Source organism: Lagopus muta, chromosome 6 (genome assembly GCF_023343835.1).
Source record: "Lagopus muta isolate bLagMut1 chromosome 6, bLagMut1 primary, whole genome shotgun sequence".
NCBI lineage: Eukaryota > Metazoa > Chordata > Aves > Galliformes > Phasianidae > Lagopus > Lagopus muta.
The window spans coordinates 47686423-47710438 of NC_064438.1; the positions used below are offsets into that span (position 1 = coordinate 47686423).

At 42.5% G+C, this 24016-nt stretch overlaps 1 protein-coding gene across 4 annotated transcripts in view; it reads right to left on the reverse strand.

The window, feature by feature from the left end:
• BCL11B (BAF chromatin remodeling complex subunit BCL11B) overlaps positions 1-24016 on the reverse strand; it is a 92553-nt gene that overhangs the window by 28674 nt on the left and 39863 nt on the right. For 2 of the 4 annotated variants that reach the window (XM_048948114.1, XM_048948113.1), the window contains exon 3: positions 22932-23147. The exons of the other annotated variants lie outside the window; for them this stretch is intronic. In XM_048948114.1, coding sequence (XP_048804071.1) covers positions 22932-23147 — 216 coding nt within the window. The remainder of the gene's footprint in view (positions 1-22931; positions 23148-24016) is intronic. 4 annotated transcript variants of the gene reach the window in all.

Below are 24016 nucleotides of genomic sequence, written 5' to 3' on the forward strand. Positions count from 1 at the left end.
CGTGTTAGAATTACTGTGGCCACGGATAGTGCACATATGCTGGAGGGATTTCAGGAGCTCATCAACTCTTCCAAGAGTAGCCCTTCCCAGTGCACTGCTCTCACTGAATTTACATCTCATTGCACGGGGTAGCAATTAACAGAAACAAAAAGACCAAAAAAAAAAAAAAAAGAAGAAGAAAAAAAAAAGGCAAAAAGAGAAAACCCCCCTCCAGATCTTGTGAACTAAGAGAGTGCAGGAGGCCAGGTCCCTGTAGAGTCTGGCTGGTTTAATAATACTGGTAAGAAAACAAGAGTGGTAAAAAGAACGATCAGAGTGTTCAAGAGTAGCGAACGGAATATCAATCACAGTGCAACTGCCAAAACGCTGCCCGTTCTCCTCCTCACAGAGCCACTAACCCGAACACTTTGCTGCAGCAAAGGAGCAGCTTTAATGAACAGCACGGCCAGGAGCATTGCCACGGCAGGACTCCTGCAGACCCTGCTCTGCAGCAACCAGCTCCCCACTGAGATGGCAGCCCCAAAGCAGCGCTTGCAAGAGGCAGAGCCATGAGTCCGCCCACTCCTGTTCGCTCTGCTCTTCCTTCCCTGGGGGAATCCCCAAGCTGAACTGGGGGAGAAATGGAGGATGCCCTCCTGCTTGCACGGTGGTGCTGGCAGAGGCTTCACCTTCCTTATAAAAACAATTTGGAGGCCTCCATGGATGCTGACTTTGCTCCCCGAGACAACTTGCTGACCCTCAGGAAGACTGTCAAAAAAACTGCCCCTTGGCAGGAGCCACAGTGCAAGGATTTGGGGCCAGAGAAGCACCTCAGTGTGGGTCACCTGGAACTTCCAGCACCTCAGGTTTTGCTCCAAAATGTGTCTTCCTCAGTTTGAAAGCAGGTTACCAGTGTGCCCTGCATTTGCTGTTATGATGCTTGATTTACGAGCTGCTCAGTGTCCCTGAGCAGCCCTGTGAGCTGCAGGCTGAGCATCAAGGCGCTGTCAATTCAGTGTAACACAAATTCTCACTGTCGAAAGATATTTTGCATTGGGCTATTGTTCACAAAACATTATTTGTCCCCCCCCCCCAAAAAAAAAATCAAAAACAAACAAAAAAAAAAAAAGCAAACAAAAAAAAACACAACAAAATGAGAACATTGGAGATACTTTTATGTGATATTTTTCTGGTTCCTGAAAATGGGAGATAATGAATAAAAATGTTCATTACAAAATTATTCACTTTTCTCCATGATTCACATCCTAGTAATTACCGTGACCAGCCTAATAAAAACTGCTACAAAACGAAGGTCAACTAGCAGTTAGAAGTGTTCATTTTCATTTCAATGTATTCATCTCTGGCTCCTAATGGCCTCATTTTCTCCTATGCTCTTTAATAAATACCACTGAATTACAGGTTAAATAGCTAAATTAAATTATTGCAATTACAACGTGCGGAGCACTGAAACTGGTTTACCTTTCCCAGTTCAATTAGAGGGGAAGTTTCAACAGCCTGAGACTCCTGATTGCTGTCAATATTCTGAATTGCTAGGAATCTTCGCTGAAGGCCAGGCTATTTGGATACAGATCAGCTAATTTCTGCACTCCTCTTCCTCCCCTTATAGAGAGGAATGACTTGAGCGCTCTCAGCTAAAACAAAATCAAGCAATCAACGTATTTTTGGGAAAAGCCACCACAATGCATAATTAATTCTTTTCGACTGAAAAGAAGGAAGACTTGAAGTGGCTCAGGCTGAGGGAGAGGATAGGAAACGACAACCTTCTTCCTCTAAAGGAAAGGCAAGTACATTTTAATAAATACGAATGCTTAACCTGCCATCGACCCACAGTTATTTTACATGTACAAATTAAAGATGTTCTTTATTATTTAAATATATTCCAGCATTTGTTGATGTTGCCCCTTCCACAGGCTTAATTATTTAACATCCTGTTATAAGAATGAATATCTTAATAATAAGGACTGTAGGAAGTGAAATTAAAAAAAAAAAAAAAAAAAAAAGGTTTGTTTCCAAAAGATCCCAGAGCATGCAATGATATTTGTTGTGGAAGAGCTCCCCCTTACTTCTTCACTCTCGTGTTTGCAAAAAGCACCAAAAAAAAAAAAAAAAAAAAAAAAAAAAAAAAAAAAAGCTATTGAGGATGGGTGATTCTTTCCTGCAGTGATAACAGGACATGAGACACAGGCACACTCACACACAGATAGAACAAGACAGAAATATTCTGTCTTCTCAGGGCTACTGCCATTTCTAGCACAAAGGGGGGAGAGAGTCTGTTTGACTTCCACCAGAATCCACATGTTCAAAACCACATGTTCTGCACTGCACTTAAACAGAGAAATGATGCAGACTCTGTGAGGAAAGCAAGGTGGACCATGCAGCTAAATCACCCTCAGGCTTTGATTTTTTCCTCCTTAGGACACCTAAGGGAAGCTGTGAGAAAGGGAGTCACTTTTTGAGGAGCCACATTAAAATGTCTCTCCAGACAAAGTAAAAATATATATACTCACTAAGGTAATTGAGAGCATATACAGAACTGTATTCTTTTATTATCCCATCTCTAATAAGGCTTGTCATTAAAAGCATTTAATTCCTGGTAATGTCAAGTGGGTGGAAGCAAGAACAGAATATGGCCACTACGCTGAACCACAGTGGGGGATTGACACGATTTCTCAAGAAATAGACACTGATATGGACACAACTGACTTCAAAATGCCACCAAATACTCACACAACTGCATCAAAGCAGTGAAGTATAAATACAATTTTGCCCACTGTATTTTGGGCTGGTGCTTTTTGGATGCAGATCCTGCTACAATTAGCATTAAGACTCACAATATTGCACAGGTGTTTGTTCTCAACAGCTTGACCTGAACTGGATCCCTATCAGATTTTCTACAAATGACAGACCTCACTTCTCATGAACCTGAGTGGACTGACACGTGTGAATTACTAACAGAAGATTAAATTTGCAAGGATGTAACTTACAGTACAGAGCATTGTTATGAACATACTTAAAACAATGCAAGAGGTAATTAGTGACAGCACCTAGAGTCTTGAAGGATGGGAAAGTACTCTGTAGAACTTTGGTGCTCTCAGCAGAGAGGCAGAAGCACAAACAGAGAGAAGGAATTAGCATCAACACTATGAAGTGTTAATTAAGGAGAACTAAAAGGCTCAGTGTGAAAAGAGGAAGAAGACAAGGAGTTCTGAAAGTGTGAATTTATCAGACTCGTGCTTCTAAGCAAACCTGAAAGGTTTGATTCTCCACCCACCCTTCCTCAACCTGAGAGCAGGGTTCATTTCACATACAACCTTGTGAACTGAACCCTGCAGGGCTTGAACAGTTCTAGCCAAAACTGTAGCAATGGAAATGAAATGAGTGTTTCGTGATAGCTGACAAATTACGTTACATCTCTCCAACTGTGAAGTGCATTCATTCTGCAAGGTATGTTTGCACTGCATTCCTCCCAGGGCTAAGAGGGTACCCGTAGGACCTCAGGGCTGAGTGACCCTTATCTGGACTTTCAGATCCTATTTGGAATCCACTTGGAACACGCAGGGCATGAAAGAGATAACTGGAAGGCTTTTTTATGCCCTTTACATTAGAAAAGCTCTTGGAGATAACTGTACCAAGCAAGTAACGTAATCAATGTACAAATCCCATTCCTTTCTGCTGGATACCTTAGATTCTATCTAACAGATTTGACTTATATGGTTAAAGTTAGAACAAGTTGGATGACTGGATTAGACCTGCTCAGAACACTTGTAGCAAAGCTTGACAGCTAAGCTGACCCGATTCAAGAGCTGAGTTTCAGTGAAGTTTCATCAGAAAGACTGTGCAAGAGAGAAAAAGAGAGTTGTCTAGTGATCAAGGACATGTTCTGACAGTCATGAGACCAATATTCAGACCAACTGAAATTGATATGGAACAAAGATGCTGAAACAGCATTGATATCCACCCAGAAGCCATAGGGATCAAACTAAAATATCATGATTTTGCCTAACAAACACAAAATTCCATTCTCAAAAATTTGTAAGTTTAGGTTTCATTCCAGGAGAAAGAAAAATACCATTTGAAATTGTAATTAATGATGCAAAGCAAATATATTCTATTCTTCTCAGTTCTTAGGATACAAATCCACAACAGAAACCTGACAGAAGTCACCATGGAATTTTCAGTGAGTCATATAAGCCACAATTTCACACTCAGATCATTCATGTTTTGTTGTGCTTTTCTTCCTCAGAGCCCCAGCATTAGCAAGTGAGAAAGTAAAGGTATGTGAATATTTCTGAGCAATTTCAAGCTTTCGTATCACTAAAAAGTTCAAGTTTACTCAGCTAGAAGGCAAGCAGAAAGGAATAATAGTGCACTAGTAGAAATAGGCAATAAAACAAAATAATGTAAGATATATTTCTGTAATTCTTTTAACTGTAGAAACCAAGAAAGCACAGACAACTTGGAAGCACCAGCTAGTGTTATCTTCCTTTACACCATTTTTGCTTCACTCTGCAAAGCACAGTTTCTGCTAAATTAGTGTGAAGCTTCTATTACACTGCCCAGTTATAAAGATATCAGCTTACTAAAAGTCACTCCTCCTCTGATGGATGAATTGCCACTCCTTTCCTCGGGGGGAAAGGAAAGGGCAATATCACCATACTTCACTATTGAGATCTCTACAACCTTCAGGAGACTCCAAAGCAGCCTCTCAAGGCCGGTGGCAAACTGCATCGCCTGAGGGATTGGTAGTGATATAGTCAAGAGACTTCTCCAGAGTTGACAACTGTATCACGGAAGTCAGTGCAATTATGGACTGGAGCAGCTAGCAGCAAGGGGGATTGGTGGTGACCAAGAGAATGGAAAGAACTATGAGAAAGCAGACCAAACATTAGTAATGCAAAGTCCATGCCTCAATTGCTAAATCTATGCGTTACACAAAGGACCTCCTTTGGCAACCGTTACTCAAGATGAGTAACGTTTGCTCATGCTGACTTCAACGAAAATTAAGTGCCTGAGAAACTGCTACCTATGGTGAGGAAGGGTACATCTGCATGAAATCTGGCAGGCTGACAAAGGCTCACCCTGCCTACACTCCAGCCTGGCCAGATTCAAGCCAGCACCGATGCAAAAGACACGTAGTTGTGGTTACAACGCTGAACCCGAGCTAACAAGCCCTGCAGAGAAACAGGGCTTGGGCTCCGCATCCTCACTCACACAGCTGTATGGCTTCCGCTGTAGGGCTGGCGTGCACCCAGTTGGCTTGAAGCATGGGCAGAACAAGCTCATGTCTGCTTGCAAAATACCGCGCACACCTACCTTAACACAGCCTTGACTTTCGCCAAGAGGTTGAAGAAGTGAAGAAATCCCACATAAAGCAGCCGTTCTGAATTCTTGGCTTCTTCAGAAAACAGAGATTCACACTGTAGAGCCAATCCTGGTTTGCTTTCCTAGCGGGTTCCAGATATCAAGTGCTTTATCTCAATAAGATAAAATAAATTGTACTTAAATCTTTTACTTTCCCCTTTTTTTTTATAACATATTTCACATGTTTTCAGCTACAGTAGAAGTTAAAAGCTGAGCAGATCCCATGCTTTGATCGGAAGTGCTCCAGTACCTCCATTCACATGTTTTAGCCCTCCTAAGTAGTGGAATTTTAGATGTACTTTGCTATTTATTTCAATTCTGACTACCTTGGGCCAAAATAGTCTTATTTCCTCTAAGATAACTTCATGACTGCTGACCTAGATTATAGGGCTAACCTAAAACAAAAGCAAATCACTTTCAACCATATAGTCATTTTTTGCCTATTGTTCATGTAGCAACGTGACCACAGGAGATGTCTGAAGGCTGGGAACTTACTAATCAAGTCTGTGCCCCAGCCCTGTTTTTTCCCTGCCTGCAAAATGTTCATATTTACCTGTGAGGGCTGATTAGGAGAAACCACAAAGGTGAACTACGTTACATAATCTCAGACAAGTTGTAGCATTTTTAAGGATCGCTGATGCATTTCCAAGCTACGAAGAAACTGCACCTCACAGAGCAGAACAGTGAGAAAAGAACAGTCTTTCTGACCTTTGCACAGCTTTACTTCTTAGGAATCTACTTGTCAATGTGATGGTCACTAATCATAAGCAACAAACCTGGCCGGTGTACCCTGGTTCTTTCCAGTCAGTCCAGATTGCTACACCCATTGCCAAAAATAATGACTAATGTAAAGATTAAGAGGGATGGGTAGTTGAAAAGCAGAGACTGCAAAAGGAGTGACACAATACTGTGAAGTATTAATTCTGTCAGGCAGCCTGGCACCGATTTAAGCTTTTCTCTTAGGAAACACAGTGCCAATCCAGTCTGGTCATTTGATTACACAGGAGAGGGAATACCTCCTTGTGGCAAATACTTCATCACTGTGCAGGAAAAAGTTAAAGACATCCAGAGGAACAACAGCAAAACAATAAAATGAGTTTGTGTATTAGAGCTTGAAAGTGGAACCCAGGCAGCAAATTACAACTGAACGAGAAATCCACTCTTGCTACTTGCGGTATGTAGGCATAAGAAAAGAGAGAAGTGAGGCAGGAGCATGGCAATGGCAAAAAAGTACTGGACTGTGCCAAACCACTTCTTACAACCCTTGCCAAAATGCCTTCCTGTCTCCTGAAATACAACTTAATGGCAGTCAGGGAGCAAGAAGCCTGATCTATTGCCCACAGAATCAATAGCAATTGATTTTTCTGATAACTCCCATGGACTTCGTCTAGGTCTTGCCCTGAAGGAGTTCATTTCTTCCCTGGCTATTCGATCATATTTCTTCCTAGAGCAGATCTCCAAGGGCTGAATTTCTCTGAATATATAAGTCTATTCACAGTAATCCTGTTTAGGCTTTTGCATTGCTTTCTTTATCTGCATACCTGTTTGCCTGAGATTAAGCCTCACGTGTTATTAGCCCTTACACATCCCCACCATGGAGACACACTGGAGGAAAGGCAGCTGACCTCGTACATAGAGGGACAGTGTGATGAGGGCAGCAGCAAGAAGTCCCAATTCCGCTTTCTTCCCAATTCAGCATTTGAACTGCAGAGCTATTCTTGCTGTAATGACTCAGATTTTATTGTTTATTGTTTGCCTGCTCTTCAAATTAGAAGTGCTCTGGGCTCCTTGGGATGAAAGGTTCCAGCTAAGTGTATATTGCTGTTGTTGTTATCATTAAGATTATTCACAAATAGAGGCGTTAAGGTAGATTCAGAACAACTTCTGTTGAGGCTCATATATCTTCCAGGCATCTAACCGTGCTGTTACAGAGTATTAAGATGGGGATGGGGAAGACCATGTACCCAGTGAAAGCTGTGTTTAAGTGGCCTGCCAATTCCAGCTAATCACCAAGTTATTTACTTGCAGTTTATTAGGCCGAAACTGCCACTAGCTGTTGGCAACTTCTAATATTTACACCTTACTTTCCTGGGGTCTCTTCAAGCACTGCTGTAATAAAAAAGCCATTTCTTCCAGGTTTAGATGAGAGAATTAACACACAGAGCACCATGCAAGGCCAAACCAAATTCTGATCTCAGCTACAAATGTGCAACCCCATTGATTTCCAGTGGCTTAATTTGCAGTGGTCTTAAGCTGCTGTACCTGAGAGCACTACTGCATCTTCAGCTTTCTCAGAGAGCAGTAAAAGCAGTATTTCCTGTACATTTGTGAGGGTTTCAAATACTCACAATAATGGTTGGACAAACATCATTCAACATCAATGGCCCTCAGTCTCATCTCCATCCAAGAAAAATCAAGAGTAATTACTCTAAAAATTAACCTAAATTATTCACTTTATATGTTTCTGTAAGTTTATATTATTTTAGTACTTGAATGCCAGAGAAAATTCCACAAATTTATCCTTGTAATACTCCCATTAGAGAAAGAGAAGAATGGGAATTCATTACTGAGTTGGTATGGAGAAATTAAGGGATTTTTCCAAGATCCTGGTGGAAACTCAATGGAGAAACAAGGTTTGGATTTGTATTTCCCAAGTCACAGAGAATCGGACTTTTGACACAAGAATCTCCTTCTCTTATATAATAAAAGCACACAGCAAATTCTCAAATCTGCTCATAACAGTGGGATTTTTTTTTTTTATTTTTTTTTTTTAATTTTTTTAGCAAGCTACAGGGTTGTTTTATTGATATCAGTGGAAATGCCTGGACAGGAATGCTTTCCTTTCTCCCAGCTGTAAAAAGAGGCTGCTGCTGTTCTCTTAAAGCTGCCTTTTCAAGGGACATTCTGTGTGTGTAGTGTTCCACTTTGATTTTTGATGTATGATTACAACTACAGCCATGCCCTCGGTTGTGCAAGGCCAACAGGGTATATACCTGAGCTGAGATTTGAGATTCTTCAGATGTGCAGTGAGCTTCACGTGAAGTTCCCAAACCCTTTGCACCTTTTGGCTCCCAACACAAGGGAGTTCCACAATTTGCTTACAGCCAGACACGCCTTTATTCATAGGAAAACCTGCTAAGGAACATCCAGAGCAAACCAATACTGACTCATTGCACATGTGTGCTCACACAAATGACCACTTCCAGAAACAATAAAAAACTATAGAGAAGTCCTGTCCTGCAAAATATACACATTCACAGCTCTGTACAGTGGGCTGGGTTCACTGCAGTTGGAGAAAGCCACCATGTTAGAAAGGATAGCTTGCTTCACACATTTTCTCAAGGATTTTTCTTCTAACCCCAAATAAGGATGTAAGAACAACCAGACAGGAGTCCACATCTAGAGACATTGCAACAGATACTGCTGACTGAACTGAAAGCTGTACCCCACTTCTTGTAGGTGAAGTCCTGGATTCCACCCACAGAAATGCAGTTTGCTATGCACTGTGCACAGACCACTGCCACTACCAGCCACATAAGTATGGTAATCTCACCACCTTAATTTAGGACAAGCATGTTCACATCAATTACGTCTGTCTTACAAGCTAAGAGGACAATGAAGAGAGAAATAGAAGTAAAAGAAGACATAAAACAAGTTTTGCTTTTTAATAATCTGGAAGTATTATCTTCTCAGAGAGAGACCTATCATATATTTACTTAGTTCACCCTCTGATCTCCACTCACAGTAGATCAGTTGGGAACTATTAGCATTATAGCACAGTCAGATAGATACAGGTCCAGAAAAAAATCATTCAAAATCATCTAGAAGGCCAAGTTTTATCTCAGTTAAGTATGGTTGCTTTAATGCAGAAAACCTAGCTATTTAGTTTAGCATTAGCTGTGGAAAAAACAAAATCAAAAACAAAAACAACAAGGATTTTAAGAAATAATTATACTTGATATGAATGTCATTATAGCTACTTCCCAAATGGAAAAGCCAGTCAGCTACATGTAAAACAGACCTCTCCCATTCTCTACTGCCTGCTGCATTACAGTCCTATTCACGTGCCAGGGAAGCAGAAGGTCACACTGCAAGTACTCTTCTTTGCTGCAGCTTTTACATTACCACAAAATAGAAGTTGATATAGCCAGACCTTTGGGATGTTGGAACCTGCCTTTTTCCATGGCTCCAAGTCCTTTCTCTGTCCCTTTTATCCACTGTCTCCCCTTCTCTTTCTTTCCGTCTCCTGCCACACACACATCCCAAACCAGCTGATTTATAGGCAGCAAGGAAGATTTGTGTTGGGCTTTGCATCTCTGTCTGTCCATCTGTGAAATAATTTTCTAGTCATAGACCTTGTCTGAATGGTGATTTAACATAAAATAAAAAAGGGCATTTCACAAAAATAAAAATAAAACAAAGTGACTAAATCTGTTAAGCTAATTATTTTTTCTCTTTTGTTAACAGTAATACTAGCATTTAAAAAGAGTCCAGGAAAAAATTTTAAAAGAGGATTTAAAAAACAAGCACTTCTTGTCTTTCGGAAACACTGAAAATCACACTGCCATCATCAGAAACGTCTGCCTTTGGCCAAAATTTCTCCTCCTCTGGTCTGACACACATTGGTTGCTGACCTACTGTTACACACTGGCTGGGGTGGCGTACTCAGACATCCAAGAGAGCACTGCTGCTGAAAAGACTGAAAAGCATCACACATTACTAAACTAGAGTCCACGTGAAGAGATCCTGTTCATACCTGCATTTATCTAAAAAGCTGTTGCCCTCATTGTGTGCAGATGCACTGCGAATTGGCTGAACACTACAAAAACCGATCTTGTGCCCAGGTAATTCAGTCCTTTGCTCCTTCACTGTATGCTCTCCACAGATCTTCACAAATTCAAGCTTGAAAACTTTGAAAAGCACTTGGCCTTGCTTGCCAAGCACCTAGCCCGTCCACTGATAGAAAACAGAATAGCACCAGCTTCTTCTGTTAAGTGTTGAATTTACTTCAGAATCAGAACCTTGCAAGCAATAGCACTGGAAACTGAATTTGCCTGCCCTTGGACAACAAATGAACACAGCTTGGTGAGTGAAAACCCAGAATCAGAAACCTGGCTGTAATCAATTCACATTGCATTTTCCTGAACTGGAGTTTGTCAAAGACTTCTGACAATTTGAGGATAACACTGTCTTGTGTTTAGATATTTCACACGCAGAGAAAAAAAGTACCCGGGATATATTATTTGTTAACTGTTCACTCAGCTCATGATAGGTGTGCGACTCTGAACTGTATTTGGCATCTAACATCTCTCTTTTGATAGATAGTGATATCTCAGCAGCTTGCTCTCTGAGCCACTGCAGACAAGGAATGGGCAGCGCATTTTCATCAAACCAACATCTGCTTTCAATTCTCATTTAGAGATGTGGAATCCTTTCAACTGGACATTAATCATTCTCTACAGCAGCAATTAGATACTTGAGACAGATCAGAACACATCAAATTAGCCTTATTTATTAAACAAAAAATTCCTAAGGAGTAAATAAAAAAGACACCAGATCATCCTGTGTGCTAAAACATAAAAAGAATATTAAGATACTGAAAATCAGAGCCTAAAAGCTTTCAGGTGCTATTTTCAAAGCCTTAACTGTAACCAAATAGCAGAGGGCTCTACTGCAGAATGCCTCATGGATTATTTTAGCAATAAGGTATAATTGAAAGGATTAACATGAATATAATGTTTCCCTTCCAAAAATTCCAGGAATGCAGAAATGACTCTCATCTGCACTGTATGACTCATAGTTTTAGTGCTAGAACTTCATTTTCACTTCTGAGGAATTCAAGCTCAGGGAAACATTACACAGAAATACTCAGTCTATTGACAAAGGCAAATCTCTCCTTCTCTTCTGCAGTTATACAAACCTTAAAATCCGTATCTTGTCACAGTCTGGCTTGGTTCAGCTTTGGGCAGCGGACATCCTGCACACCCAGGGGAGAAGGTGCTCACTGAGGGATCCAGGGGATCAGCCAAGAGGCAAACTTCACCAAACCAGCTTGAGCCTAGCAAAGCGGCTTCCTCTTGCTGGGTTCCCCTGGTTTAACATGGCAGACAGCTTTCAGCAAGCAGGAAGGGGGGAACTGCCACTATGACATAGAAATGCATAGCAAAACATCCACAGACCTCCAGATAAATCTGGACTAGTTTAGTGGAAGGTACGCAGCTGCCCACCAAAGATGTGATGCTCACTTTCTCTACTGTTCCTTCAGTGTGAGAAAAAAAAAATTGTTTTTTAATGAGGAAACAATGTCATGTATTTGTTACAGCATCTAAGAGGAGAACAGCTCTCATCATCTAGATTCCATGTATCAGCAACACTTCAGGGCTTTTTATAATGGAAGCTAAATGTTAAGCAGATGAGAAGTTTTATGAAAGAGTAGGTCTGAGAACGGCAGCAGGGCTTGGCCTTCTGCACGAAGCAATCCCCCGTCTGCCTGTGCAATATATCACCAAGCTCACTGTCTGCTCCTCTCCAAAAAGCCCATCCCTGGCAAGCACCATAGCTAGGTGAACAACTCCATATAGTTGCAGCCTCACCTGCTAATTCTTCACAATCTCTTCCCCAGCTCCACATACACCTGACTGCAATAACGGTGGAGATAGCATCTGGGGTTAGCTCGTTACATGTTTATTGCCCTTTTGTTTATTTCTTCATAAATATAAACTGTTGTTACCTGTGCAAACCTGCTCATCCAGCTCAGTTCTGGTGAGCCTTAGAAGCCCCAAATTGAAAATAGCCTAAAGATGTGAAGAATCACAGCACCGCAGTCCAAAAGGCAACCAGCTAGCTGAGGTGTTTAGAGAGAACCATTGCAACACACAGCATGTATGTATGGTTTTATATTTAAGATTTCCTGGCTCGGAGGTACTAGGTTAGCTAGTTAGCTGTGGTTATAAATAGAAGTGCCTGCTGACTCCAATCACCACTATTTGGCTTTTAGGCTACCAGTATAAAAGTACAGAAGGGACTGGTACTTTGCAGAACTGTGCTCAGTTTATCAATGGCCAGATCGTTCCTCAGCCAGGGAAAATAACCTTTTCTCCACGTCCTGTGATCTCATGCAAACAGAAATCTGAGCAAGAGAGGGAGGAAGGGGCCTTGGATTTAGATTTGATCTGATTTTTCATTTGGTTCAGTGTAACTTTAAGAAATATTAATCTGCTCCTTCGTTTAATTTGATCTGTACCACTGGCCAAGAGAGATGCACTAATTTATAAGTTGAAGCAAGCCTTGAGATAATGTCACCCACCATTCATCCAAATTTGTCACTAGCATCCCATTAAAGCTGTAATTATTTTTTAATTAAAACTAAGGAAGCTGGCATGCGTGTGCCTACTTTATACATCTGTTATGGGTTAAAATAGCTTTTAAAAAATGTTTTTTTAGACCGCAGTCTTTTGTGGCCATGGCCTATGCCAAAGAAAACGCAAACTTGCTTATTTTCTCCATGGGGCGCAACACTGCCTATGTGTGCCTGAACAGATTCGACTGGCCGTGAAAAGAATTCTAAATAAAACACAAACATGGAATTTGGCAACGCCACAGAAGCGAGCTTAAGACTAATTCCAGCATGCGGACGGCTCTCACACAGCAAGTCTGGCTCCACTATAAATGAAACCAGGCTCTGTAAAATCGCCAGTAAAGTTTGAGTTAGGATTTAAAGCGACAGCACGCTTATTGCACGGTTTAAGGGGGAAAAACACACGCACGCGCGCACACATATCCCAGCTTATTAAGGAAATTCATGCTGGCCCAATAAGTCTGCATGTTACAAGCTGTGTTTACTTTCAGCAGTCATTTCCATTAAAAAAAAAAAAAAAAGTTAAGTGAAAAAAAAGAAAAAAAAAAGAAAAAGTACATTCACTTTGGACTTGACTTTAAAAAGGAACATTTTAAAAAATGTTGTAACTATTACTGTAGGGACCGGTGGCAGAGACAGCAAGAGATTGAAGACCTACTTGGTGGCACAGCTGAAATGCTGTGTTAAGAGAGACAGAAGCATAAGGTCTGGGGCGGTGCAGGGGACGGGAAAGGTGTGGCAATGCAGCAGCCAGGCAAGCAGGGCGGCTGAGGGCAGAGCAGCCCTTTACCATCAGCTCTCCGCTCCCATCAGATAGCCCAGCTGTGGGACAGTGACTCACTGGGACTTGCTGGAAGCAAGCTGTACCCAAGGCACTGCCAGGAGAGGAGCAGAGATAACCAGGATCTGCATGCCCCTGGCACCCTCCCTGGCAGCCCAAGTCACCCCAGGGGGCAAAGGCATCTGCGAAGGAAGAGTGAGAGTGAGGAGACAGCACAAGCATTTGCTCGTCTTTACCTTTAAAGGATAAAACAAATTTAAGAAATCCCAGTTTACAATCACAAGGCATAGCCTGGCAAACTTAAGAGAAAAGGGCAAGGAGCAAATTATTTAAGGCAGGGATGGCAGTGTCTCCCACATACCCCTACTCTCCCTTACAGAGCTGATGCTATCAGGACACAAAATTAAACTAAACCTCACATACCCGCCCCAAACCCTGACCATTGGGCTTTCCCTCACAATGGGGAGAGCAGGAAGGGAGGCTAGCTGGCTGGAGGCCTCCAAACACTGTAAGAGCTCAGACATTTATGAGTGCACCCAACTGCACTAATGAACTTTGACAGTGGTGGTGGAGGCAGGGGTGAACACCGCCTTAGCTTTCACACTGCTCCTCCTGGAAAATGCACAGAGAAAGTAAGAAGGCAACTGGGGGCTTCACAGCCATTTCACAGGATTATTTCACAGCTATTCTACTTATCTACTGATTATGGTAGAGAAGGGTTTATCTTCAATGGGCTGCAGAGTTCTGAAGTCTGCATCGACTCCTGCAATGGAGGCATCAGTTCAGTTTCAAGAGAAACCAGAAAAAGCAGAGAAAGAACTTCACTTTTTTATTAAATTTTATGCAGCTCTGCAGAAAGTTACTTACTAATCTTGTCCTGACCACAGGCAAAACCACGATGATCCTATTCCCAGTTTAATCAACGGTTCACACATTTTTATAAAGGATTTAGATTAATCAATCCGTAAACACTCAGACCTAATTTTGGGACAGAATTTGCATTTTAAACCTGCCTCTGCCATAATAAATGAACTTCCTTGTTCAACCAGAGGAGAGAATACTCCAAATCTCTTTCAGAAGAAGCATATGGAAAAAATAGTTCCCCCTCAGGCAAAGGGCTCTACTGCCATGCTGAGGTCTCTCCACATTCCATTTACTTTTATTTTATTTTCATCTTGATCCTATGACCACTTTTAAAGAGTACATCTTTCCCAAAAATGCTCTGATTCTCACTCAATTCTTCCCAGAATTCCACAGCCCAGATTCACTGCTGGTGTAAGAGTACAACAAAAATTGAAGTCAGAAAATGTATCGTGGAAAGATGCTTGGCTAAGCACCCGTATGTCACAGCAGTCCTTAGCTCATCCCTTGGGCTGTTCCAGGCAGAGTGCCCTGGGAGCATCGCACAGCTGAGGAGGAGATGTAAGGATCAGTTTTAGATCAGGGCCTCATGTGAAACAATCTAGGTCAATACAGGAGATGTAAGGAGACAGTCTGACACACAGAGAGGATGGGATGCTCTCCTCACGTTTACAGGGAACGGGCTGAACACAGTGCATCGACAGTTGGCTCCAAATGGACATTTAAACAGGCATAAAAGCTGCAGATACATTGTGTAAACTGGCCTCTCCCTAACCTGTGGTTCCTTATGTTATTAGTGCAGACAATAATTTAAAAAGCACTGTTTCATGGTGTGGTTGCAGCGCCTTTGCCTCCCCACCGCTTCGCTTAGTGCCTGCATTAACCTCATTTCGTAAGTCCCAGGACCTCTGACTCTTACAGCTGAATTCATAAAAAATGTAAGCCCTTGCTATATGGGATTTTTGCCCGCTTTCTTCCAAGTGCATGTTTTACTGACTCACAGAGCCTGGCTTCCCCAACTTGTGCTACAGAAGGTTGCATTAGCTACAATAGACACCCATGGAAATAAATTGAATAAGAAAGGAAAAAAAATAGCAGGGGCACACGACATGCTCTAGCCTATCAGACTCCTGTATGTACTGCAAAAATGCTTGGAAAAAGCCTGTCCAAAAGAAAGCAAACAGCATAAAAACGTATGTTGCTAGCAGTTGCTCAGCTGTTTATAGCTCAGCAGAAAGAAGGACCAACATGCAGCACAGAGAAGCCCAGTCGGGCACGCACAAGGTGTACCAGCATGGCTTCTTTTACTCAGATCCCTTTCTGAACATAAAGCATCCCATCTGAGCACAGATCTCTTTCTTTCATCTATTTTTATGAAGCATTCTGAAAAGAAAAAAAAGAATGCAGTTCCTCTGAAAAAGGCAGCTCTGGAGGGATGGGGGAGTAATTTTTTTTGCAGAACCATTCTCTGCCCTAAACATGAACCATGCCAGGAATATGTGATCCAATTCCTCCATAAGTAAATAAAAAAAGTAAATGAAATAAAAAGTAAAGTATAGTCATTTCACATACGCTGCCTCTTTCTTGCCTCCATCTTTCCAGCTGGCTCATGAATCGAAGAGCAGTTCTCATCACAACTACCACCATACACCATGTCTTGCCCTACTTCCTCTGACGCTGAGTGTTATATTTGTGCACAAGAGATCTATCTCTGTTCACACAAACTGAACAGCCCAGTTCACTTCCTGGCACAGGCGAGTACGCAAACACTTCCGCACATATCTGACAGCAAGTGATAAGAGAGACGATGACAAAAAATCTACTGCTGAAGGGACAGAAGACGACTCCATCCTGAATACGCCAGGTGAGGCTGTACAAGTGAACTGTTTAGCATATGTTATGTACGAGTGAATGGCAATTTACTGAGGGAAAGAAAGAATAATTGCAAACATTTATGCCTTGTACACATATATAAAAAACCAAGCTCTCAGAAAGAAGTGCATTGCCCAACCAAAAGGCAAGGCACCTGATGAACGCTACCTCTAATTTTGCCGCTTTGTAGGTGATTGCTTCCTCCCTTCTCTTCCTGCATTTGATTTCTTATCTTCTTAGGAAGTGTTCACCAAGAGGCATGCAGAAAACTGCTTGAAAAGGAACAGAGAACACAGTGGAACAGAGGCTGGTCCTATCCTGCAAACACAAAAGTGATACCTTGCCCTTTGCTGAGTTATAAAGACACATCACATATTACCACAACTTCAAAGCCTGGTCTGCTCTTCCCTTGGACAGTTGAGGTGTTTCTGGATGCACTAATAGCCACGGAGGTGCCCAAGCCTTGCCTACCATGCGTGATTAAAGAAGTCTTTATTTTTGCTGGTGTTTTCTGGAAAGTACTGCATAAGTGCCAAGAAAAGAGAAGGCTGTGATTTGTTTGGGTCTTCTGTCAGAGCACCAGGCAACTTGCCATCAGTGGTGCCTCTTTGTAACCAAAGCTACTCTCTCCCTTCCAAAGTACCAATATAGCCAAATAGTTCATGAATCCTGAGAAAAAAACAGGGGGTTATTACTAATGTGAACAACAAAGCACAAGAAAGGAGCCCTGTAAAAATAACTGCTCTGTGAGAGCAAACAGGAATGCCTTTCCTTTGCTTTCTCCCAGCCTCACCTTTCGCCTCACCTCCCACCTGATGGCAGCGAAGCATTTGAGCTTTAACGAAGATGGATCAGTTGCTGTGCAGTCCCCTGGTGCTTACCCAACCTCTGAAGTCACCAAGCCTAAACCCGCCATCCCTCAGCAAACTACAAGGAAATAAATTCATCCATAGCAATAAGTAAATTATAAGAGCGCTTTCATCCATCTTGTTCCTATATTTTTTAAATTTGATTGTGACCAGAGAACTGCTGGCTGGGAATTACCCTTCCCCCAGCTCGCACATACACCTTTTAAAAATGCAAAATCTAGCCCTCTATTTCAATATTTCTGATGTCAGTGACCGGTGTCGGCTCTCCCCATACAGTAACTGCTTTAAAGCGCTGCATACAGCACTGCATTAAAAATTAATTACACATGCTATTTTATTGATAGTGCATAATGTAATGAGCACCAGCTGTGCTAAACATCCAAACTCCTTTTTAAGACAGCTATAAAAAAAGAAAGAAACTGCACTTCCAAATGCTTCTCCTGTCAGAGGAGAAAAACAGCAACATCTTGGATGGATTTGAAACAGGATTCTTTGATTTAGCTCTCCATTTGGAGCGTTTGAAGAGTTCAGACTCTCGGGCTCAGCATAGTGGTATGCGATCGAGTTAACTCTCTGTTGGAGCCATTGTCTTTACTGCAGGCAATGTTTTCTTGCACCCTTTTGTCTTGAGACTACCAGATTCAGTTCCCCCCATTAATATTGCAATTAAAAGTTTTTCATTTTCTGTGGATGTCTGGAAATTACAGGCATCTACTTTAAAGCACCTTTAAATATCACTATTGCCCCTGCTGGTTCTTAACTTCGCATAATTAGGACTTACAAAGTTAGAGTGATAGGGAGCCTGTCTGGAACAAAGCCTCAGCCATGCTTAAATTGCCAGCGTTGCTGCCCCATGCAGCACCCTAATTTTGTCTGCCTCTTCATTCCCTTAAGGTCCCTTCGTTGCCTCTTGACAAACACACCATCAAGTCAAAAAAGAAGTTTGTGATTAGATCCATCTATTTTGAGTTTAGATCTGAGTTTAATATCTGGTGAGACAGAGAGCTGCACAGACAGACAGGTCACATATGATTTTAATACTCAGATAGATGGATGAACACAGAGATTGATAGATAGATGAGAAGATAAATGCATACTCACAGACTGATGCATAACAGTTCTTAGCATATACATCTCTCACACAGCCCTGCACTCTGTAAGTACTGTGCAGAAAGTTAATTCTACTACAGCACGCACTAAATATTTCACTAAAATAAATAAATAGACGTCACCATGACTAATAGGGACATCTCTCCTGAATGTTAGCCAGTACTTTAAGCAAACCTTTTTTTATGCAGTAAAACGAAACTATCCATTTATAAAGGGCGTCGGGGAAGCTGCCCTCAGTCTTTGTCTGACCTCAGACACATTCACCTAAAATTCCTCTTTCTCTTCTTGAAAAATCACCCACAGCCAATCAGAAATTAAATTTTATTTGAGTTTGTTTTTTTTTTCTTAAAGATTCCGCTGAGCAAAAACGAAGAGTAATGGATCATTCATTGCCATGGGACTAGATGAGTTAGGAGGTTGTTGTCGGATGAGTTTGTGTTCTCTGCTGTGACTGCTGTTTTATTTTCCACTGACCCTCCTGTGTTAATAAAGCCCAGTCTGGAGAGAACAAAAGTTTGCTTCTTGTCGTAGTAAGTAATGTGCCGAGCACATACCTTATCATTAACACAAAAGTTACTGAAAAAATACTGCTTTCTAGAAAGCCTGTATTAATTGCAGCAAGCTTTATACAGCAAGGTGGTCTAATCTAGCTTTTCTTATTGGCTAATTCCAGTTATAAAATGAACACAAAATGAATTCTAAAATATACTTGAAGGAGGGGAAAATATTCTTTTTAAACCTATTATTTACTAACAGGTATTTCTTTTATCTTTACTGTTGCCTTAACCTTTGCTAAGCAAACAGAAATATAGCAGTCAGTTGAATTTCAGTAGCCAAATAAATTGATATTAGCTTTACAACATGATCGTGTGATTTTCAGAATGTCCTAATGACTAACACAGCTGACTCCTTTAATTAAAAGGAGCTTGTTTCACTTTTCTGAGCTATGGCCCCATGCCTTCCCCTGTTTTAGATCTTCAGCTTCACAGCCCCGTCCATTAATCACCACTGCCTATGCCCACTTGCTGTTTTTATGTATGCAACTGAGTATCGTAATTGCTTTCCATCTCCTTCCATCAGCCTACATGTGGGAAGGAAGCAGTTTCACTGGTTGGCTGAATGTTTGTGTACTGGGCAGATTTAATTATCTTTACGGAGTTATATAAAACCCTTGCATATGTGCCCAGATCCAAAGATTTTGGATCAGGTATGTATCTGAGTGCAGGCAGAAGTGATAAAGTATCTGCATCACCGAGATTCACTTCATCTTATGCCGATCCAGATTCCTCTCATGGGGCTTTTGCACTGTAGGATCTTCAGGGCAGAGGCTTTTTTTCTTAGGAGAATACAATGTAAAGTGCCATGCACTTCTGTGCTGAGATTTGCAAAGCTCGTTTCTCGTTAACTTTAATGGGAAACGGGCATCCAAATCTCTTAGGCAGCTTTGACAATTTAAGACTTAATGTACAATATTAATAAATCAGCATCATAGAAAGAGCCTTATGAAGATGTATTGTGAAAAAATAGCCCCACAAAAGCCATAGCAGTGTATGTGTGCACACATACAGGCATACACTTTTCTTTACATAATTACGTCTCTCAACAATCATTTGCATGTCTCTGTTGTGCAAAAAAAAAAACCTGTGTGCATTTTACAGTTACTCTTAGCAGTTGCAATTCATTGAAATGAAATAAAAAGCAGACTCAGAAAAGAACCCTAATCTGGCAAGGGGTAAAGCAAAAACGAATGCTTTGCCCATTTATATTTTAGATCCAAGCTACACAACCCCGTGAATTTCATGACTCTATTCCAACTTCTAATTAAATAGGCACTAAAAACACTTAAACAGGAGAACCCATTTCAGCAGACAGAAGTCGCTGATGCAAAAATAAATAAATAAATAAATAAATAAGGAGACTGAGAGAGAAAATATTCCAGTGGCAGGTATTTTAAAAATCACAGAGCACACAGGTCTTTACCTGCAAATTCCTGACTCTGTGGTGCCTTGAACACAAAGAGAGGTACAAAGACAGAGGGACTACAACCAACACCCACAGGAGAAATGCTGGACATCCAAGCAGACTTCCCAGCATTATCTACAATGACTGAAGTAGCTACCAGCAGCCCCATTCACTACAAAACACAAACTGCTCTGAGGCAAAGGTCTTTCCTCCCGTCTGCACAGCTAAATGCTACTCAGCTCACTGTGCAATCCTGTGTCCTGGTCCAAGATTGCAAAATGCAGCTTTTACACTTGCAGACCCCAAACTCCACTGGCAGCCTTTGTCTTGGGTTCCCCAGCACAAAATTGCTGGGACACGAGGGCCTGATCCGGGGATACCTGCAACTTCCAGCCTTCAGGTTCACAGCCTGCTTGAGGGCTGCACTGAAAAACTCCAGGTCCTGAATTAAATGAATGCTGAAAAACAGGAAAGGTAAGAAATGATGAAGGAGGAGGAGAGGCGGGAACTGTTGATGGCTTTTGTTAAAAGGAGGAAACAATTCCTCAGAAGCAAGAACGGGGCTGACAGAATAAAAGGCTAATCAAGTCAGAGAGACAAGCAGATCTCTAAAGCTGCAGCAAGTGACTATTGTAAATGGCTATATTAAAAAAGAGGGCACAATGCAGGGATCATCCCTAGATTACTAGTCAACACAAAGAACTCACTTTTTCATTTCCACAAAACATTTCAAGTGCTAGAAGGATCTTGCAACTTCTACTGCAGAGTTTAAAACATACCTTGGCTCATTTACTGAGGGAGCTAAGAAAGAGTTAAAAAGATATAATCTCTTTTTCAAGGGAAGAAAATGCTTCTTTCAAGCAGAGATTGACCAACTACTGTCATAAACATGTAGCATGCACTTTGATAAAACCTATTCTCTAAGTGCCACAGACTGCAGCAGTAATTACAGGAAGCCATGATAACAGGTCTCTCTCTCCGCAGAGCTGGCATCCTTCTCCTAGCAAATACACTACTGAAAACTAGCTCCAAAGTGAGAACTGAAAGTATGTAACATACCAAAGCCTCGCCTTCCCACCTCCTTTAATCAGTTATTCCTTCCTTCCTTTTTAATTTTGCTTCCTTCCCTCCCCACTGGCTATTGGCAGCAAGAGCAGTGGGAAGCCAGCTCACTCTTACAGCTACCTGCCTGCATGCAGTTTGCTTCTGTGAAGGTAGAACAGGAAAGCAGATCAGTACCGGTTTGTTTCATCAGCTGGGGAGAGCAGTGCACCTATCTCACTCAGTGCCCATCACCCAGAAGAGCCTATCTCCACACCCGTCTCAGGTCAGTTGGTCAGTCTGCTGAGGTCGATGAAGCGGAGCCCGACGAAAACACGCATACCGACGCACTGTATATGGCAGCATGACGAAGTCAGACCAGGTCTTTGGGACATGCTGGTCATGTCACACCATGCCACACATTGCTGTCAGGTCAGCACAAATGTCTGGGTCTCAGTCAGGAGGCACAGGAGCCTGCTTCATGCACCACGAGCTTTACCAGGGTCTACACAAGACCCCTCTCAGTCTCCTCCCGAGTAAATTTTGTCGCTCAAGACAGAGGACTTCCAAGATGAAAAACTTTTTCTCTTGGTTTATTACAGCAAATTCAGACGTGCAGAGACCTTCTTGTGAGATACAGTACACTGCAGCAGCACAACTGCTTTTGTAAGGAATATATTGAGCATAGTTAACTTTGGCCATCTTAGGGGGAACAGGAGGAGCCATTTGAAAAAGATTTTACATGTGACCTGCCATCTCTCTAAATCCTTTGGTCCTCAGACACAATTTTTCCGTTATTTTTTGAACTCTCTATTAAAACTCCATGCACATCAGCATGAATCAGGGCTGCAAGGGCTGGCCCACCACAGTTAGTCTCCCTCATAAACGCTTGTAGATTTTGCCACAGCTGTATTTTCATTTAAGCCTTCCCCATTTTCACCTCTCCAGCCTGCAGTTCACCACAGACCCAATCCTACAACTGAGCCATGCTCAGAAACACCCACTGATTTCAAAGAGATCACTGGGTCTGAAATGACGGGGTCTGGCAACAATATGTCCCCATCCTCTCCAGCGAGCTGAGCACGCCCTCATTTCCACATCACTTTCCCCTCCTCACAGTGACAAAAGTCAGGCATCCAAAAGGAATAAAGGAAAGAAAAAGCTGATGCGGGAGAGGGGAGGGATGCGTGGCAAGTTACCAAGGAGCATTTTCTCAAAGCAAAGGAGAAAACTGCATGGAGCACATACATCCTGCGTGCACATGGACGTGGAGGAAAGCCTTTAAATACAAATGATTAGGGGGAGAAAAAAAAAAAAGAGGGGATAGGAGAAAGACTTCAGATGTTTAATGTTATCCAATTAAGCTTAAAATAAACAGCCCAGAGAGATGAAATCTTGATACCAGGCTATCACATTCTGCGAAGAGTTTCAGACATTTGTTCACAATGTGACACAAATGGCCCAGCAGCCACTGGTGACATCTGATGGTGGCAGGCAGGAGGGGAGGGACGGGGGAAAGGAGGGAGTGCACACCCCTTCCCATTCCCATCCTCTGCCGGGGTGCAGGGGGCAAGAGGGAAGGCAAGGGGTGTTTGGGACACTTCCAGTGCCTTCCCCATACAACCCAGAGAAGGCAGTTCTCCCATAGCAAAGATGACATCACTTGGCAGCACTACTGACCTTCAGATAGCAACAACAAAATAAATGTTTCTATTACCTGACAACTGACAATGACATCCAAATGTACCTGACGTCTCAGTCTGAATCTCAGTCTGAGTCCCGCCAACTGAGACTGCACGTGCACCACAGCAGGGCAGGCTAAGGCAGGGCGGGAGAGAGGCCAGTGCGCGGAGAGGTGACGTGATGACGGATGTGTGAGGGTGGGAGGAGGCAGCTATTGGAGCCCCCGGCAGGTTTGCAGGCCTGGACGGCCCTGGAGAAAAAACAATAGAAAAAACTGTCAGTCGGACCTAAGTTTGAAGGGACAGAGGAGGCATCATCAGGGGGAGCAGGCGAGGTGGGGGCTGGCTGCCTAACATGCTACACTCTCGCTCTGACCTCTGCCTCGGCCAGGCTGAGGCATGCAAGCCTGCAGCAAACTGGGAGGGTGCAAGAAGTGGCCCTGTGAGCCCAGACTGGGCCTGCCTGGGCACGGAGACGGACGAAGCAAGGGCAAAGCCAGTCCCAGCGCAGGGAGAGCCAGAGGCGGCAAGCGTCACCACCAGCACTACTCAGGGACCAAATCAAAAGGGGGATTATTGTTTTACGGCTGTGTTAATGCATTTAGCTGACACAAAACCAGGCAGGCTCTCTGCCGAGCTGCTGCTGAAGCGGTCTCGACACGGCAGCACAGACAAAGTGCAGTGACTCTGAGCTCAAATGGCTTCGGAGGGACGCCAGGAGCAGAGCTCCTGGAATGAAGCATTCACGGGCCGCTGTGCTGCCTGCCCGCCTGACCCGCAGCCAGTTATGCATTCTGCACGCTCCCATTATGCACACTGCTTCCCTGTTGAGCCTGCAAAGAATGGAGCAATCTTTTTCCCGATAGCTAAAAAACAGTATTGTAACTTCCAGAAATATTATTTATTTTTAACCCCTCTAGGAATCACCTGCCATTTCAAAGCTGTCTTTAGACCTCTCTCCTGCTCCACTGGAAATGCTCGCTGCTCCTGGCACTACTCCAGGTGGAGCTCCGCGGCTTAGAAAACCCAGACACAAGCCTTAAATATCAGTGTACACCTGCATAAGTACAGACAGGCACAAACAGACATACACGCACAGAGTCAGGAAGACCCACATCTT